Here is an 18437-nt window from a genome sequence, read left to right as displayed (position 1 = left end):
AGACACAAGCCTAGGGTTGTTTCTTACACAGTAATGGCCTATGGGGGACAGAACGAAGAGGTCAGGTCTGGGTACAGGCCAGTCCCTCAGGAGACTAGCGCATTATCCCAGTGAGCGGTGACAGCATCCCACCCAGACAGGTGCAGATGGACTCCCAAAGACCCCGTGCGGACCTGGGTTTCCCCGGTGACACCAGGGTGGGCGGCTCCCAGTCTCCCGCAGGGTGCCCAGGGCGCGGACCCGCCCGAACTCGGCGGGGGCTGGGGCCAGCGGGCGGGGCGGTCCCGCCAGCAGCCTGACCGCGCGCCGCCCAATCGCTGCGGGCGCGGAGCCGGGGGCTGGGGCCGCCGCCCGGACGTGCCGCGGCTGCGTCGACTGCGCGAGAGCCGGGCGGGCAGAGCGCGCTCAGTCTGGCGGCGGCGGCAGTGCGCGCACTGACGTGCCGAGCGCCGCACCGCCCGCACCGAGCCGCGCTGCCACCGGGCCGCGCCGCCGCCCGCCATGGTGTCATGGATCATCTCCAGGCTGGTGGTGTAAGTGGCCTTCGCCCCCTCCCCTCCGTGCCCCCTCCTGTCCAGCCCCGGCCGCGCGCCCCTGCTGCGCGGGCCCGGGGGCCGGGCTATTAATATCCCGCGCCGCTAAATTTAGCAGGTACAGTAGCTGCCCGGGGCGCCGCGGGACCCGCGTGCAGAGTCGCCCGCGGCCGAGGCGGGGGCTGCGGGGCTGTGCCTCGCCGCGCCCCAGCCGCTTTGTTCCCGGTGGACAGACTGGCAGAGGCCCCGGGGGGCGCGCCGCGGTGACACACGCGTCTCTGGGGGAGATGCCGGGGTCGCTGGGCACCCGCCCCGGCGCCACGCTTTTGTCGGGTGGAGGCGACAGACAGAGCCCAGACGCTCGAGGGGCGCTGCCTGGAGGGTCAGCGCGCGGACTGTGGGGAGACGGAGGCGGGGCCCCCGGAGGTCGGAAAATACTCCTTTTTAGGTTTCTCAGATCGACAGCGGCAAAGGCAGGATGGCTGTGAATCTTGGGGTAGACACCTGCGTCCCCCAGGTCTGATTTCTGTTGCAGGGGTGGGAGATGGGGCAGGCGTCTTCAGGAATGCTCAGGAAGTCTCCAGGTGACAGACGGCCCCCAGGGCGGTAGCACTGACACCTCCAGGCGCAGGAGAGCAGAGTCATCTGGGGTGAGGCCCGTGAAGTCCTTGGGGATGGGCGTGGGGGACGGTTTTATCCTAACCTTCCCCACCAGGGGCAGGACAGATGTGCCACCTCCTCAGAGCAGCCAGGGCTGGCATGGGCCTGGGGTGGCTGAGGGGCACGGGCCTCGGCTTTTCTTTGTCTGAAAAAGAGGGGTCTAGAGGATTGTGCCTCATCACTGCCCGCGTTTGACACATGGTTGCGTCCCCTCCTTCACTGATTCCAGAGCAGCAGCCCGGCAGCGCTCTCAGGTCCTTCCCAGCATTGTCTCGGGCACCTCCCGGCTCTCTTCCAAACCCAGTGCCTTGCCTCTTGCCCCCTAGTCAGTCCCTCAAGGCCCCTTCACAGCTGCTGTGGTTTGGCTTGAGCTGTACCTTGAGAGGGCATGCTGAATATTTAGAGGATTCCTGCAGGCAGAGCCCCATGAATGACACAGGAAAGCCTGGCAGCCCTTGCCACACCTCAAGCCTGGCCAAGGCCCTTCTTGCCTTCAGGGTGGACCGTGATCTCTACATTTATCAGTGGCTGCTGCAGGGCCCTCAGGGTGGGGCAGCAGAGGTTAGTAGGCCTGATTGGTGCTCTCTACAGGTCCACTGGGCTGATGTGAGAGCTGAATGGGGACAGGAGACCATCTTCAGTTTTATCAGCACCACCTCCCAAAGAAGGGGGTGGCCTTGCAGAGTAAAAAGCAGAGGCGGATGTGGGAGGGGTCTCTGTGACCATTCTTTTCCCAAACAACCACACTCTGCAGAACCAGACTTCAGAGAATTTAAATGACCCTGAGAATTGCCACCCCCTCAGGTCAGGGGAGGGTAGGTGGGATTTGGGCTGTTGGTCCCACTGGACTCCAAAAGGTCAAGATGGGTATCATCTGTCCTCCAGTCCCCGATTCACTATTTAAGCCCAGCGTGAAGTATGAATTATTAGCTCCACTTTTAACAAGCAATAACACCTGTTTTACATAAGTAATACCTGCTCATTATAGGATAACTAGAAAATGTGCATGAGCAGACTGGAAATCATGCACAGTAGCACTACACAGAGATAACTAACAATGATTTTGAGGGGTCTATTCTTTTTAAAAATTTTTTTTTGGTTGTGATTAGACACAATACCTTTATTTTATTTATTTATATTATATGGTGCTGAGGATGGAACCCAGAGCCTCTGATGCGGATGCCCTAGACCAGTGCTCTGCTGCTAAGCCACAGCCCAGCCCTGAGGGGCCTATTCTTATGCATATATGCCCTTGTATTGACATTTATGATTCAAGGGAATGGTTGATGACCCAGGACTACACATCTAGGGGAGCGTCTTAGGAAGGGGGAGGGATATTATGTTTGGACTCAGAAAACCCGTGGTTCAAATCCTACTTCTACCTCTTGCCAGTGGTCCCAGGTCCTAGCCCAGATCACCACAGAGCTTAGTTCACAAGCTAATTAGCCCCATGTTGCTGTTGCATTGATTTGAGTGACACACAATGGGTGAACTCCTCAGCACCTGGAGAGTCCCAAGTCAATGGTGACTCCTCTTGTCCTCCTAGGTACACCACAAGAGCATGGAAGAGCTCTGGAAGAGCTTTTTCGAGCTGGATTCCCTAAGGGCCAGTAGCCTGAGTAGGTGGGCTCTGGCTCCAAGCCCCGGTTTGGCATGAGCAGCTCTCCTTTGGCTCACTTTATATGTTGGGGTTTTAGGTTAACTATGATGAGGAAAAGATCTGGGTTTAACTGCTAATAAAAACCACTGGTCTAGTCTGCCCCACTTCTCTGTCCAACTGCGGAGGGAAGGAATGTCCCTTGCCCAGAGACAGAGCTGAGCTGGTGGAGAGGAAGGAAACTCTGGACTTTTTATTCCAAACCCCTTCCACCTTGGGCACCTGGGGGTCATGCTGAACTGAGCTCTGTCCAGCTCCTGAGCTCCCTGGGAGAGCAGCCTACGGTTCTGTCTCTAGTCCCATTTCCTGTGAGCAGTCTTTTCAAGGTTGTGTCAGCCTTTGTCACATCAAAGAACATTAAAGGAAGACCTATCGCTGTGTTCTGAGGATGGAGAGGGAGTGCCTTCCTGTCTTTGTGGTCCCAGGCACCCCCCCCCCAGGGGCCTAGAGAGGAGCAGATGGCCCCCGGGGACAGCTGCCTGAGTGTCCAAGGGCAGCGGTGGCTTGTCTCCCTCTCCAACCCCTTGCCCCTCTGAGGGCTCTTTTTAAGGCACCTATGCCACCCAGCAAAGGTGGTTGCTTTGAAGAGATCAGAGGCCCTCTGTATAAGGAGGGACACCGTTTGGTGCTGTTCCCTGGGAATGGAGTCCCTGGGTGGGCATCATGACAGGCCTGTGCCCACTGGGCACAGTTCACTGAGTGGGCATCAGTTTGAGATACTCCTTTCTTGCCGGTTACTATCCTCCTTTGCATACCTGGGAAGAATTAATAAAGAACTCTTAAGGTGGGCCCTGCAGACAGACAGTGGGACGTCTGCTCAGACAGGAGGCTCGGGGCTTGCTGCTCGCCTTGTATAAAATACTTTGTTTTCTTTACAAACAGCTCAAGGCCTAAGCTGCATATGTTTCACCCTGGGGAGGATATGTTCACATGTACCTCGAGGGAGGGGGACACAGACGTTCTGTGACTTGGGAGAATGTGCCCTTTTGTAGCATTTACTCCAAGAATCAAATGTTACTTCATTGTCTCTGGGCCCAGTTTTGGCCAAGGTCCAGGTGGTTGGCTGAACAGAGCTTCCCAGCCCAAACCCCGCTCACTGTGCAGGGAAACAGGCTTACCTCAATAAGGGTTTCTGAATGACCCACAGCTGGGCAGGAAAAAAATTCCTTCCACCCTGAACATCTTTTTAGTTTTAGGAAAGCACAGGGTGGTGCTCAAGACAGAAGCTTAGCTTAATGGCTGATTATCTGGCCACGTCCCAGGAGAGCACTGTGGGGGGCTCCTCCTGGGTCAGGATGTGAACCTGCAGGAGAGGAAGGAATGTGGGTTGTCCTCAAGACTCCCTATCAAGGCAAAGCAAGCAGAAAAACACAAACCCTTAAACATAGGCTTGGCCCCTTGGGGGCGCTGCCGTGTGCCCTCCCCCCCCCCCCCCCCAGGGAGCTGGGTCACAGGAAAAGCTCGGGAGGGAGCGCAAGGGGCTCTGGGCCTCCCGCTCGTTCCAGGTCGGAGTCTAAGGGCATGGCCCACCTGCCCACCTGGGGACCAGGTCCCAGGAGTCCTCCTGGCTCTAGGGTCCCTGCTCTTCCAGGCCCCTTCCCCCACCTGGCCTGGCTACACCACATCTATTCCTAAGCAGGAGGTGTCCTCAAGGAAGTGACAAACGCCAGCTTGGGCTTCACTGAGGTTCAGCTGCCTCATCGTTGCCCACCTGCTGGGAAGTGGCTGCTGAGGCTTGTCCCCACTGTAAGGGAGGCTAGCTGACAAGGGGCCTCACTTGCTGGTTACCGGTCCTCCCTCCTTCCTTCTGAAAAGTGCATCTTCCTTGCAGGTGTATTATTAGGGGTGGAAGTTCATTGCCGAGGACGAGGACGAGCCTCACATGTGCCCTGGTCACCAGCTACCAACAAGAGCTGCAAGTGCCTGCCCTTTGGCTCTGAGGATGCTCTCCTCTACTTCTGGGCTTTCAAAGGCCCTGAGGGATTGGTGGATGGATAATTATATACAAATCATTTGTTCCGAACCTTCAGATCTTGTCTGTCTTCACACAGAATTACATTGTTGACCCTTTGGGGAGTTTTAGTGACTCCTTAGAAAAAGGGAATGTTGTTAAAGGACAGAATGTTTGGTGCATGGTGGAGGGGTTGGGAGGAGCCTCGATGGGCAATCAGGGCAGCCCTTCAGGCGTGGCGCGGGTGCTCAGGGCAGGGCTAGCACACCCGTTTCATCTCTAGCTGCCATCTCTAGCTGCGGCATGTGCTGCCTGGGAGGAGCACAAGGCTGGGCTGGGTTCAGTGGGGAAGGAGTCCCAGATCCTGCAGGGAAGGGGGCTTTCTTCCTGCATGCTGGTCTAGGGTGGGCTCTCCCAGGCCTAGCCCGTTCCCAATCAGGAGAAGTGTGCCCACTGTGAGAGGTATCCAACTGATAACCAGAGCACCCACTGCCCCGTTCCCATCCCTTCCCGTCCTGTCTTGCCCTGGCCACACCTTCAGACACCTGGCTCCTTGGGTCCCAGATGCTGCAGCCAGCACAGGGTGCTGTCTAGCTGGTGCTCTCCACACCACCTCCTTCCTCTTAGGATCATGGTACAACCGAGTCCCCTCTCCTTTGCTCTCTTGACACTGACAGCCGGGTTTTGGTTGGTGGCACTTCCCCGTGCACGTTTGCAGTTGTGCTCTTTCTGGCTCATCGTTGGGGACTGTGAATAGTACTTCAGGCTGCAGAGCAATCCTGTTCTCTCTGATCACACACCTGCTCAGTGGGAGGGGAAGGCAGGGGCTCAGGCCCAGGAGTGCACTTCCCTGGATACGGCATTGGTCCAGAGGTAGGCATGTGACTGGACTGAGCCAGCAGAGCTTCCCAGGGCTTCTTGATTTGGAGCTGGGAGAAGAGCTGCACCTACAGGGCATGGAGTTGGAAAGATGTGGCCGTGGGTACTGGCACCTGCTGAACCCCAGCCCCTGGGGCAGGCGGGTGGGCCCGAGTGGAAAGGGCGGGAAAGCAGAGGTGGGCAGAGGGAGGTGGCCAAGGGAGGAAGGGGCGTGTCCGCTGGTTCCCCAGGTCCCATTCCTGACCTTGCGTGGCTCAATGTCTGTCCCTAGGGCTGGGATGGAGTGGGCTGGGTTGTGCTGTGACTCTCACCTGTGTGGCTCGAGATACAGAGGTCCCTTCTGTGCTCTGTGCTCTCTGTTCAACGTGGGCTGGCCAAAGCTCTGCCCGTGGTAACCTCGAGACCCAGGTGATGCCATCGCATTCTCTTGGGTGTTACTGCCACATTGGACACAGGATGGACTGTGAACTCTTAAGTACCTCCACTGGGAAGTGGAAGCCTGTCACCTCTGCTCTGGCCGCGCCTGAACTTGAGCAGTGGAGGGTTGTGTGGTCACCCAGGTGTCCATGAACAGCCGGGAACCTCCGGAGGTGAGCAGTGAAGGACCCCACCAGCTCTGCACACTTGGACCTGTCCTTGGCACCAATGGGCTGTCTGCCCCGCTCTGGGGCCCTGGCACTGCCTTTACCTTTACCTTGGAAATCTCTGGCTCCCTCCCTTTCATTTCCTTTTCTTTGTTCTGTTTTGAAGGTCAAAACAGGAGGAGGAAGCCTTGGTGGTCTTCATGGTTTTCTTATTCTTTTTAGCCATACATGACAGTAGGATGTATTTTGGAAATTCCACAGTGTGACTTACTCTATGGCGGATCCCAGTCTGTGGCTGGGCCTTGATTTCGAAGAAAAATCAGGGAATATAAGGGCTGATGCTGCCTGTGGCCAGCGCGCTGGGCCCCCACCGCCACTGCGTGCCTTCTCGTGTCCCAGGCTGCCTTTCTCCATGAGGCCCCACTTGCTCTCCTAACTGGAGGAAGAGTCCTGTCTTCTGGGTCCCCAGAGGGGCTTTGGCACTTTGCACCTTGTGATATGGTGGTCTGTGCACTGTCTCCCCTTATGGGCCATTTTTCTTCCTCTCCCTCTTCTCTCTTTGCATGCAGTAGGTGCCTAACACATGCCTATGGCTCATGAGTGAGTTACAGACTCCCTATTCAAGGCGTGGTCTGGACACAGGGTGTGGTCACCTGGAGTTCCAGGCGAGGGTGTGTTGGGGTTGGATACCTGTCACCCACCCACATGAGGGTGCCCTCATTGGCTGCAGAGCTGGATTTGCCCCAGGCCACCTCTGCGTGCCAGGCTTGGCTGTGTGCTGGCCCCAAGGGGTCCTGACCTGCTCTGGGAGGTCTGAGACCAGCCAGGTGCCTTGTATAGGCAGCTGCCTAACGGCCACCAGTAAAATCTGTCACCTCTAGGCTTGGGGCTGGCATGGGGCTGCCCAGTGAGCCTAGGGTGGGGCTGGTGGGTCAGGCTGCTGAGGACAGTGGGCTGCAGCCCTCCTGGAGAGAGGGAGGGCTGGCAGGCGGGGTGGGGGGGTGTTCTGGAGTCTTGGTTGGGTTCTGGAACCTGTGAGGACTTTCCATGAGCGCCTGCAGCTCGGAACCCCTGGCCTACGGGTTCCCTCCTGAGCAGTTGGGGATCCTGGTTGCCTGTGGGCACTTCCGCCCAGGCCTGTGTGCTGCAAAGGCCTGTTGAGAAGTCTCAGCTCCACCTTCACAAGGCCCCCGTCAACCGTGGCTTACACCTCCACGGCTGCCACCCCGCTCCAGCCCCGGACTGCTCACCTGGACCCTCCAGAGCCCTGCTGCTGTCTCCACTTGTGCTCCTGCCCCTCCAGTGATTCACTTGAGATGTGTTATTTGGATAAGGCTTCTGTGTGTGCCAAGGTTCACGTGTGAGAAGCTTGGTCCTCCGTGAGTGGCATTGGAGGTGGGCCTTTGGGGAGGTCCTTCAGCCCAGCTGGGGCATGACCTGTCCTCTCTGGCTTCCCTAACACGTGATTTCTTCCTCCCCATGTCTCACCCCATTGCCATTCACCAGGAAGTCACACAGCCAAGGGGACCTCATCAAAAACCTGTGCAATGCTTTTTGGACTTTCAGCCTCCAAACGCTGAGCTCAGTAAACTCTTTTCCTTTTAAAGTGAGCCTGCCTCTGGTATTTTGTTATAGTAATTGAAACAGACTAATACAAAATGTAAGATTGGTCACCTCTTTCCCTTGCTGTTGAATAGCTGTCTGTAAATTCTCACCCCATGGAGAACCCAGCTCGGATTCCTTACCATTCTCAACAGGACAGGCTCCTGCCCCCTCTGACCTCACCTTGGGCTGCTCTTCTGGGAAGGAACCATGTCCACCCAGCAGGCTTTGTCCTTGTTTCTCCCTTTGCCCCCAGCTCTGCCCTGGGCTGCCATGCCCTCCCCTGTCCAGTTAGGGCTCTGCTCACGTCCCCCCCCCCAAAGGGCTCTACCATGACCACCTTCTCAGAGCCCCCTTCCCGTCACCCCCTCCCCTGGGGTTCCTGGAATTGTGCTTTTGATTCATTTTCTTGTTCATGTCCCTCTCCCCCAGCCTTGGTCTCCATCACTGTCCACACTCATCTTGTTCACAGCTGTTTTCCCAGGTCTGGAGCAGTCCTGAGCACATAGTAGGATATTTGGGTAGTTTCTGCATTTTCCTTTCCCCCTTTGCTCTTGGAAAGAGTGGTGTAGTGAGCTTTCACACGTGTTCCGGGCTGCAGCAGTGAGCTCTCAAACGTGTTCCCGGCTGCACAGGTGCCTTGGGATTGGAATGGCCGAGGCATGGGGCATCTGCATTTATGCCTATGAAGAATGGTTCAATATTTTCCTTGAGATGAGAAGATCATTTTCAACACACAGTTTATAGAAATTTGATCTGTGATGGTGTCAGGAACTTAATCCCTCTACACCTTGGTTTTCTCATCTGTAAAATGAAGATTTGATTTCTGTTCCTGGAAATATGTAAAAATAAATAGTCTGCAAACCTTCCCTAAAGCTGAAGTTAAAACTTGTAAAAAACTTGGATGAAATATCACAGCAGCCCTCTTACAAGCTTAGCTGGACTTTTAAGTAATGATGGGTGGTTTCCAGGATACAGAGAGGAATCACTGAAGTTAGAAACCTGGAGGACAGGTTACAGTGATGAAGGACTTGGCGGCCAGGTGTGTGTATGTCATGTCCTTCTGCCCAGTGACCTCCTAATGACTTTCCAGGTTGGCAGCCTGAGCAGCTAGTCCCAGTTGGGGGTCAGGACTCCACTTTCTGAAAATGTTTTAATGTGGGAAAAGTAGAGCTGTGCTTTGTGGTCAGGACGTGGGCCAGGGGGCACTAGAAGGCTTGACAGAAAGAAAAGTTCCCATTGATGGGCACTAACCGTGCCCTGGGTTGCCTCACAAGGCAAGGCCTTCCGACCTGCAGACTGTTCTGAATACTTCTTTTGTAGTGGTAGGTAGTGGTGCAGGGAGAGAGAAGAGTTACAGGGAAGATCTTCAGTCTTGCTGGTTAGGACTCCACTCCTGCCCAGGAGTGATGATTGATTGATTCGCTCATTGCTGGGTTGATGGATTCATTGATTTGCTCTTTTATTGACCATTTGCTATGTGCCAGGCACTACTCTGGGCACTAGGGATATAAAGATGAATGAGTTATGGTCCGCCTCTGAAGAGCCAGTTTCTGGACATGGGACCTGATCTCAAGGGTACCTCCTGCCTGGCCAGGGCTCTTTTTACCATATGTACCCAAAATACGAACATAGGTACGTAATCTTCATTGTAAGAATGTATGCACTTACTTATCCTTGAGCTCTTTTTGTACTGGGGATTGAACCCAGGGTGCTTAACCACAGAGTCACATCTCCAGCTCTATTTTATTTAGACAGGGCTTTGCTGAACTGCTTAGGCCCTTGCCAAGTTGTTGAGGCTGACTTTGAACTTGGGATCCTCCTGCCTCAGCCTCCTGAGCTGCTGAGATTACAGGCGTGCCCCACCACACCCGGCTCCATTGAATTCTTGACGGACATTTGGGTAGTTTCTAGATTTTCCTTTCCCCCTTTGCTCTTGGAAAGAGTGGTGCAGTGAGCTCTCACATGTATTCCGGGCTGCACAGGTGCCTCGGGGTTGGAATGGCCGAGGCATGGGGCATCTGCATCTTCCCGTGACTGACTATGTAGCCCGGGAAGCCTTCCCTCCCTGGAATTGTGAGGATATTCTTCTGTGTTACTCCTAATGGTTTTGCAGTTTTCCTGGCCCATCTGGAATTGATATCTATAAATGATGTGAAACTGCAGCCAAAATTCTTTCTTTTCCATATGAGACCATTTATCCATCAGCAGGTTCATCTGCATGGCAGGCCCCGCCCTGGCATCTTGAGTTGTGTGGTCCTGGGTCTGTTCCTTCTCTTCATGCTGTACACAGAGCCACCTGCCTGGCCTGCACCAGCACCTGTCCTGATCACCAGTGCTCTGGAGGGGTCTCTGGCTTATTGAGAGTTAGTGTTGAATTATGTGCTTCATTCAACACACACACAGCTTCCCAAACCTGTTGGTATTTGATTGGAACAGCATGGAAGGCACAGAGTGACAGAGAACTGACAGACAGGGGCACGCCAGTCCACAGTGTGGCATCCATTTATGTAAGTCTTCTCTGTCGACCTGCAATAAAATTTTGTAATTGTTGCTGTAAACATCAGCCAGGCCATTCTTTAGATTTATTTTCAGGTGTGTGATGTCCGTCAGTGCCATCATATTTAGCATCTTTTTTGGTGGGGGGTGTTACTGAGGATTGAACTCAGGGGCACTCGACCACTGAGCCACACCCCAGCCCTATTTTGTATTTAGAGACAGGGTCTCACTGAGTTGCTTGGCGCCTTACTTTTGCTGAGGCTGGCTTTGAACGCGTGATCCTCCTGCCTCAGCCTCCTGAGCTGCTGGGATTATGGGTGAGGCCACCACATTTATGGCTTGAATTTTGGATCTTAATAAAACTTCCATGTGCAGCTGCCTATTGGTGAAGTGGCCTCCCAGGCCTTGGGTTCTCCTGGATTCTCCTTGGTCACACCCTCTAGGGTGTGTCTTTGCAGTTACTCCGGCTGCCCTGCCCTTGGTCCCCAACACCTGGTGACTGCAGGTGGCGAACCCAGAGCCCCAGAAGGGCTGGGGTGACTGCTGGGGTTTCGAGGGTGAGCGTCATTACTTGAGAGCCAGTTTGCTAAGAAAACTTTTGTAAGGAATGGTGTTGTGTCGGGTGCTCCTCATGAGATCGCTGTCGGCCTGTCAAGAGGCAAACTGTGCAAATAATCTTACCGTTAGTCCACCCAGCCCTCCTGGATAGACTCTGGATAGTTTGTGGAGATTGGGTTGCTTTCTCCAATAGAACTGGCTAGTTGGATCATCAGGGCCATCTTGAGTTGGTTTTCATAAATGATATGAAGCAGAAGCCCCCAATTTTTGTTCTTTTTTTTCATGTGAAAAACCAATTGTCCAATTTGTAATGAATTTATTTATTTTATAACCATTTATGATTTCTTTTTCTATGGGAAGATTTTAAACTACGAATTCAGTTTCCTTAATGGCTGTAGATTTCCTCTTTCTTCTTGGATCAACATTGTTTTAGGGCTTAATCTGAGTACATTTTTCAAATTTGCTGACGGCTGACAAAGCTGTGTCTCTGGCTGCTCCTCCTTCCGTGCTCGCGGTGGGCATGTGTCAGACCCATTCCTGGGGCTCCGCCTGGCATCTTTCTCTGCTACTGTTTTATTATGGACCCTGCATGTCCTCAGCCATGGCCAATCAGCTGCTGAACACATCCATCTGTGTTGAAATCTCAATTGTCGTATTTTAGAAATCCTGTTTAGTTCAGTTCCAGACAGCGTGACTGCATCATATACTGCCTGTTCTTTTTATATATCTTAAATTCACTTTCATTCCTCTAAACATATTCGACATGTTTATGTTGGGTTTAGGGGTCTCATTGTTCTGGCATCCCAAATTGTCTTTGAAGGGCAGTTCAGCCATCCCATCTCAGCTTCTGTTGGCTGTGTGTGTGTGTGTGTGTGTGTGTGTGGCGCGTGTGCGTGCATGTGTTCATGTGTATATGAGCATGTATGCGTGTGTGTGCAGTGTATGTGTGCGTGTGTGTGTGTGTGCATGCGCCTTACTTTTGCTGAGGCTGGCTTTGAATGTGTGATCCTCCTACCTCAGCCTCCCGAGCTGCTAGGATTATGGGTGAGGCCACCACATTTATTGCTTGAGCTGTGTATGCGTGTACCTGTGTGCATGTGTGTGTGTGCGTGTGTGTGTATGAGCGTGTGTGCATGTGTGTGCACGTATGTGTGTGTGCATGTGTGTGGGAGGTGTGCTGCTGGAAATGGAACCCGGGCCGTGCATGCCAGGCAGGTGCTCTGCCACCGAGCTGCCCCCAGCCCCTCAGAATCAAGGTAGGCTGTGAGTTCTGTACATCCTTTCCCCTGTGAGCTGATGTTCCTCAGGACTTCATCCCTGGGAGTCCTTGGAGGCCTGGGATAGAGGCCAGTTCTTCAGAGGAGTTTCGCTTTGGCTTCTGCTGGGTGTCCAGGAACACTTCCCATATTGGACCACTGGAAAGCAAATTCCTGAAAAAAAATATTTTTTAAAAGTTTTTTTTAAAAAACTTGGGCATGTAAATTGGGGCTGCTAACGTACATGAGGGAGACTGCTGGGTACAGATTCTCGGGAAGTTTTCTCTCTGCTACTGTGGGACCTTCTTTTCCTGGACCTCCAGGCAGGTTGTGGGCTCTTCTGTCTTCCCCCTTCACTGATGATGTAGATCTTTGGAGTCAGTATTAGTCCCCTAGAGCTGCTGTAACAAAGGCCACAAACTGGTGGCCTAAAAAGGCAGAAATGTGTTCCCTCCCAGTTCTTGAGGAGACATGAGCGTGTCGCAGGTCCATCCTCTCCGGGGCTCTGGGGAGTACTGGACTTTGGCTTTGCTTCTGGGGCTGTCAGCAGCCTGGCCTCCCCGGCCTGCTGACACATCCCTCTGAGGGCTGCCTTTGGCATCACATTCTCCCCGGGTCTTGTGTCTCCTGCCCCCTTTCCTAAGGACACCAGGCTACTGGGTTACAGCCTACCCAGCGACTTCCTCTTCACTTGATTACAACTGTGGGGACCCTGTTCCCAAGTCAGGTCACATTCACAAGTGCTGGGTCTGGAACTTTGACGTGTCTCCTCAAGGGACGCAGGTCCAGCCTTACAGAGGGACGTCCTGAGCCAGCATTACCCTGTGTTCTGGGGACCCGCAGTCTCACCTCGTGAACCGGGAGCTCCTTAGGACCGCACATTCCCAGGCTCCACACCTATGAAGGAGGACACCAAGGTCCACCAAGGTGGCCCAGGACCCAGCATGTTGATCCCCTCTCCCAACTAAAGCCTTGCCACGGTGGCGTCTCTGCACCCAGCAGTCATGCCTGCAGTCTCTAGTTCAGCACGTCACCTCAGCGGGAGCCTCACTTTCCCGGGGCTCTCCTTGGACCTGGTTTGCTTCTGGGCATCCTGGCATTGATATAGTATGTTGAGTTATTTACATTGCTTCCATTTTCAACTGTGAAAACCTTTGGCTCTCACTAGGAGTTGAAGGCTCAGCATCGACTGTTGGTTCTTACCTGGTGTGCTCCCTCTTCTGCATAGCCCGCCCCTCCTGCTGACCTGGGTCCCCCAGCACTGCCGCTTGTCACTCAAGGATGAGATTATTCCCTGAACCTGGGCTTTCAGATGTGTTGGTCTCAGGACCCCTTTACCATCCTAAAAACAAGATGTCCCTCAAAAGCTTTTGTTTATGGGGCTTATACCTTTTCAGTATTTACCACGTCAAAACCTAAGATGGAGACATTTCAGATATGTATTTATTAGTTGAAAATAATATAAACCTACTTATTTTACACATTAAAATAAATAACACATGTTTATGAAAAATAGTTACATTTTCCGGAATGAAACAGTGGCAGGAAGAGGGCATTGTGCCTTTTGCAGGCGTCTTTCGGTCGAGGGCCTCGTGGAGTGGCAGGCCAGTCCAGATTGCTCACACCATCCCAGTGTCTACACCTCCAGAGAGCCAGCTGCTTTGAGCTAGGCAGACTCTCCTCGACTCCCCCAAGTCTCAGGACATTGCAGTCTTTGAGGTTTACGAGGAGGGGCTACAGGGTCAGGAGAACATGGAAGACACTGGTACGGGCTCGCTGTGCACACCCCAGGGAGAAAGAGAAGCTGAGGAGGGCGGGATCAGCTTCCAACCACGTGGGGCCAGGAAAGTGAATTGAAGGAGCCGTTGAGGATGCCCTTGTCTGTCCACCTGGGCAACAGGTGAGCACTGTGGCTAGGCTTCCTGTCCTGGCCAGCAGGTGCCCCCAGCCTGTTCAGCCCACCTGCTGCCTGTCTCAGGAGAGGCTGGATCCACAGTCTGAGGCCAACCTGGGCCAGCCCCGCCCCACAGCGCCCTCGGGAGCCACAGGCTCAGCCCCTACTTGGAGGCACTCGTCCAGTCTAAGCAGGCTCCGGGTTGCGAAGTGGTTTTCCTGCGGGGCGAGGATGCCAAGGCCGCAGAGCCCATGCCCTGGGCTGGCAGCAGAGTGAGGTCAGCTGGGGTTCTGCATTCCCAGCACCAGGCAAGGAGCCTTGTGGCTGGGTGACATCGCTTGGGGTGGGAGCTCTGATCCCGGAAGGAGAACCAGAAACTGCCCATCACTGTGGGCTGGTCTCCCCAGTTCAGCGTTCTACTTGGAAGTTTGCGACCTGCTCTCTGGTGTATCGTGGGATTCAGGGTCATGGTGTGGTGGCTCCTGGGCTGAAACCAGCCCGAAGATGCCCGTTTGGCTTGCAGTGCTTAGATTTGAACAGTTCCCAGCATTTCAGCGGCAGAGGTGCACCTAGGCCAGATTTCTGGCTTCCCCTGAAGACTCCGCAGACCTGGCACTGCAGGACGGCTCCTGGTGGGCACCATCAGCAGGCGAGGGCTGGCTCCCTGGTGCCTGCTCCCACTCCCTCAGCCCCCGGGGCCCAGGCTGTGAGGTCACTGTCTTACCTTCTGCTGGTCTCTCTGTCCCTGGCTGGGAACTCACTGGGCATCTCCAGAGAAGCCCCGGAGACCCTGTTCCCACCCCTGTTCTGCTGTTAAGGTGACTAACACTCACACTGGCTCCACGGGGTTATGCAGGAAAGCAGTCCTAGCTCTCGTAATGGAACACCTGTTCGGGGACACCTGTGGAGGAGGGGCACAAAGCACAGGCACACACACAAGGAGGTGCAAGACAGAGGATGGCAGACAAAAGGGGTGCCTCCCCATTTCTGCTGTTATCTTTAATAACCCCAAAAGTTACATAGTGCCCCCACCAGTGACTACTTCAGCCAGTGTTCCTCTAACCCTGAGTGCTGGCTAACTGAGATAAGGTCCAGGTGGATGCAAACACAGAGCCCCTCTCCTTCAAAGGATGTCACTGTGTAAATCAGGTAGTGCATCCACACAGTTATCCTGATAGCCTCAGCGGGGAATTGCTGGGCATTCCAATCCTGGGAATCAGGGTGCCCATTACCCCCCGGGAGTTTGCTCACTAGGGCACACTTCCCTGTCTATTTCCATGGTCAGAATACCTACAGGCTCTGCCACTGAAGAGCCCTGTGGCCTGCGTGAGTGACTTGTCCTGTCTGGGTCCCAGTCTCCCTACTCAGAACAAGGGGGTTGGGTGCTACTTATCACATTGCTTAGCTCAAGAAATGGGGGGAGTCCAACCGAGCTGCAAGAGGAGAGGGGAAGGAGGAGGGGTGATGGGGCAGAGAGGCCAAACCCTCTCGAAAGGGTCTCTGATATTCTGCTTTAATCCGTTTGCTTTGCTGTGATATCAACTCTTCTCCCAGAACTTTCCATCAAATTGACTATTTGCACTAAGGCAAAAGGGAAAAGGCTAAATGCTCACTGGGCTTTACACCTGTGCTGATGCCTGTCACTCCTGAGTGGTCCCCGCAGCGTGCAGGGAGCAGCCAGTGTCACAGTATCTGTGCCTCATTCCCTTGACCTAAAGACACTTCGGTGTATTTGTCACAATGAAATCAAGGTGTACTCTGTGGACAGGGACCTGCACTGTCCCGGAGCAGTCCCTGGGCCGTCTGTGCACACGGTCTCACTTGACCCTGGCAGCAGCCCCACAGGGTGGGTGAGCAGTCTGAATTTAGAACAGGTAAGGAATGTGCCCAGCTCTTAATCTCAGAGCCAGGACCCCAGTGTGAACCTGTCTGCAGCCTGTGTTCTCCTTGCCTGAGCGGTGCTGCCAGTCCGTTGCCCCTGTGAGGAGGAGGAGCCCTGGGAATGCAGGAGGACTGCAGGCCAGACTGCTGGTCCTGCTGTGGGAAGGGGGTACGTGCTCTTCCACACGCTGGGGTCCTGTTCTCCAGCGAGGGAGGCACCAGCCAGGCGGTTTGAGAGGAGATGCAGGGAATGTGGCGGGTGTGTCTGAGAGACCAGGCTGGCTTGGGAATTCCTGTGGGGTCTTCTGGGAGCTGGAAGGAAAGGTAGCCCCTGCGGTCAAAGCAGAGCCTTGTGTGTAGGCAGAGGCCAACAGTGAGGAGGAGAGTGGGAAAGCCGTGTGTCTGTGTCAAACTTGAAGCAAGAGTTGACCCAGGGTCTTGGCAGAAGGAATGGACAGCGGCTGAATTGGCAGAAAGTAGGGCAGAAATAATGGCAGGACTTGAGCCACAAAATTATACAGGGGAAGGCATGTTGGAAGTTGCAGCAGAGTGCAAGGGCAGGCACCTGCCCTTGGTCCTGGAGCCGGTGACAGAGGGGAGACAGGCACCAGCATCTGCCCTGGCTGGAGAGTGCCCCGTTCATGTCCACCTAGTCTCAGAATGTGCCCTTATTTGGAAACAAAGTCTTTGCAAGTGTGGACCTAGTTAGGGCGCGTTCATACTGGATTGGGTTTTTCCTGATCCAATGACTGGTGTTCTCATAGGAAGGAAATTTGGGCACAGTCTGAGACATGCAGGAGAACACCTGAGACACCTGGGCCAGATTGGAGGGAGCTGCCCCAGGCCAGGGCATGCTCCGCAGCTGCCAGAGGAACACGGCCTGCTGTCACCTGATTTCACACTCCCAGCCTGAAGAAGTGTGAGAATAAATGCCACCAAGTTTGTGGTGCTTTGTTATGGCAGCCCCAGGAAGAAAATGCAGTGTCCCTCATCCTGAAACATCTCTGAGCCCTGGCCTTCCTATTGCAGGAGACAAGGGCCACTCAGCACAGCTGTCCTTGCAGAACCACTGCAGGCCCCGGGACTGTCCCTCTTCTTCCCAGTCCTCTTAATGAGGATCTAGAATTCTGCTTTGGTGTGCGGGACCCTTCATGATGGGACCCTAGAGGACCTTATTCTCACTGTTCCTGTGACTATCCCTGCCTTGCGTGAACTTCCCACACCTTGACTGGGGTCATTGCTGCCCCTTCCTGATTGCCATTCCCCATGCCCCTCCACAGCTCTATCCATCCCCCTTTGCCACCTGCCTTCCTCCCCTGGACCCTTCTGGTTAACATGGATTCTTTGTTCTGCAACCTCCACACACACACCAGGTGCTGAGCAAGCAGCCCACACAGAACTCTGGAGATAGTCTGCAGCTTCCCCATTTCCTAATTCTTGGATTCATTCCTTAAATTTCTGTCTGGCCTCTGGGGCTCAGGGTTTGGTTGCCTGAGGGCAGACAGCCTGTGTCTGCTTCCTTTCCTTATCTACAGGCTGTGATGACTTAACAGGTGGAGATAAGAGAGCTCAGCAGTGGCAAAAGATAATCTTCCTGGTCTAGGAAGATCAGAAAGAGAAAAGGTCAGCTGGGCACAGCGGTGCACGTCATTCCTGCCACTCAGGTGGCTGAGGCAGGAGGATCCCACGCTCAAGGCCAGCCTGGGCAACTAGCCAGATCCTGTCAAGATAAATAAGTAAATAAACAGGACTGGTGTAGCTCAGGGGTGGAGTGCCCCCCATGTTGATCCCCAGAACTTCACCCCAAAGAAAGCAGAAAGGAGCTTGAAAGACTCCTTCTTGACCATTGGGGTAGATGGCGTGTCTGTGTCCATCCCTGGACCACAAGTTCCCGTCCTTCTAGAATTCCAGGCTGCTTATCCGTGACGCAGCAAAGGTGTCCTTGAGCACCTTCCCCGTGCCCAGTGCTGTGATGGGCCCAGGGGAAGCCCAGGCCAGCACCACAGCCTGACTCCTGCTCTCCACACGCTGGCCTTGTTGGAGGTAGGCCAGGAGCCAGTGGGTACTTCCTGACCCGCTTCCTGAGCCGCTCCTCCAGGCTGCAGAGAGCAGGCAGCCTGGAGGGCATGAGGGCCCCGGCAGCCACGTGTGTGACGAGTGGTGGGGAGTGGGAGAAGCCGACTGACCAGCCAGGCCAGTCCTGTCTCCCCTCCCTGGACGAAGACCTGGATGCAGAGGTCTGCTGTGGACCCAGGTCACGTTTGGGATCCTGGCTCCTCTGTGAGGGTGTTTGCAGGTGGAGCCTGTGGGCATGGAGGAGTGGTGGTCGGAGCCCTGGGGGTGGCTTTGCCACAGGAGGACACCTAGGCCAATCCTAGCCCAAGAGTCCTCACCACAGGCGTAGCCCAGGGGCGAGGGGAAGTAACCTGTGCTGCAGAGGAAGCCTTGGGTCTTGTTCTGCCCTGGTGCCTGAGTTGCCCAGC

The 18437-nt window shown here is 54.6% G+C and overlaps 1 protein-coding gene across 5 annotated transcripts in view; it reads left to right on the top strand.

The window, feature by feature from the left end:
* Positions 1-370: 370 nt before the first annotated feature.
* Positions 371-18437, top strand: part of REEP1 (receptor accessory protein 1) — an 83210-nt gene continuing 65143 nt past the window's right edge. For 2 of the 5 annotated variants that reach the window (XM_081265043.1, XM_081265042.1), the window contains exon 1: positions 371-533. In XM_081265043.1, the coding sequence (XP_081121169.1) occupies positions 502-533 (32 nt within the window). In that variant the 5' untranslated portion in view covers positions 371-501. Of the gene's footprint in view, positions 534-681; positions 916-18437 lie in introns of those variants that run through there. The other 3 variants (XM_081265045.1, XM_081265040.1, XM_081265041.1) reach the window with 3 other exon arrangements.

This window comes from Spermophilus citellus, assembly GCF_964194105.1.
Source record: "Spermophilus citellus genome assembly, chromosome: 13".
Classification (NCBI taxonomy): domain Eukaryota; kingdom Metazoa; phylum Chordata; class Mammalia; order Rodentia; family Sciuridae; genus Spermophilus; species Spermophilus citellus.
This window is presented reverse-complemented; position numbering and strand designations above follow the sequence as displayed.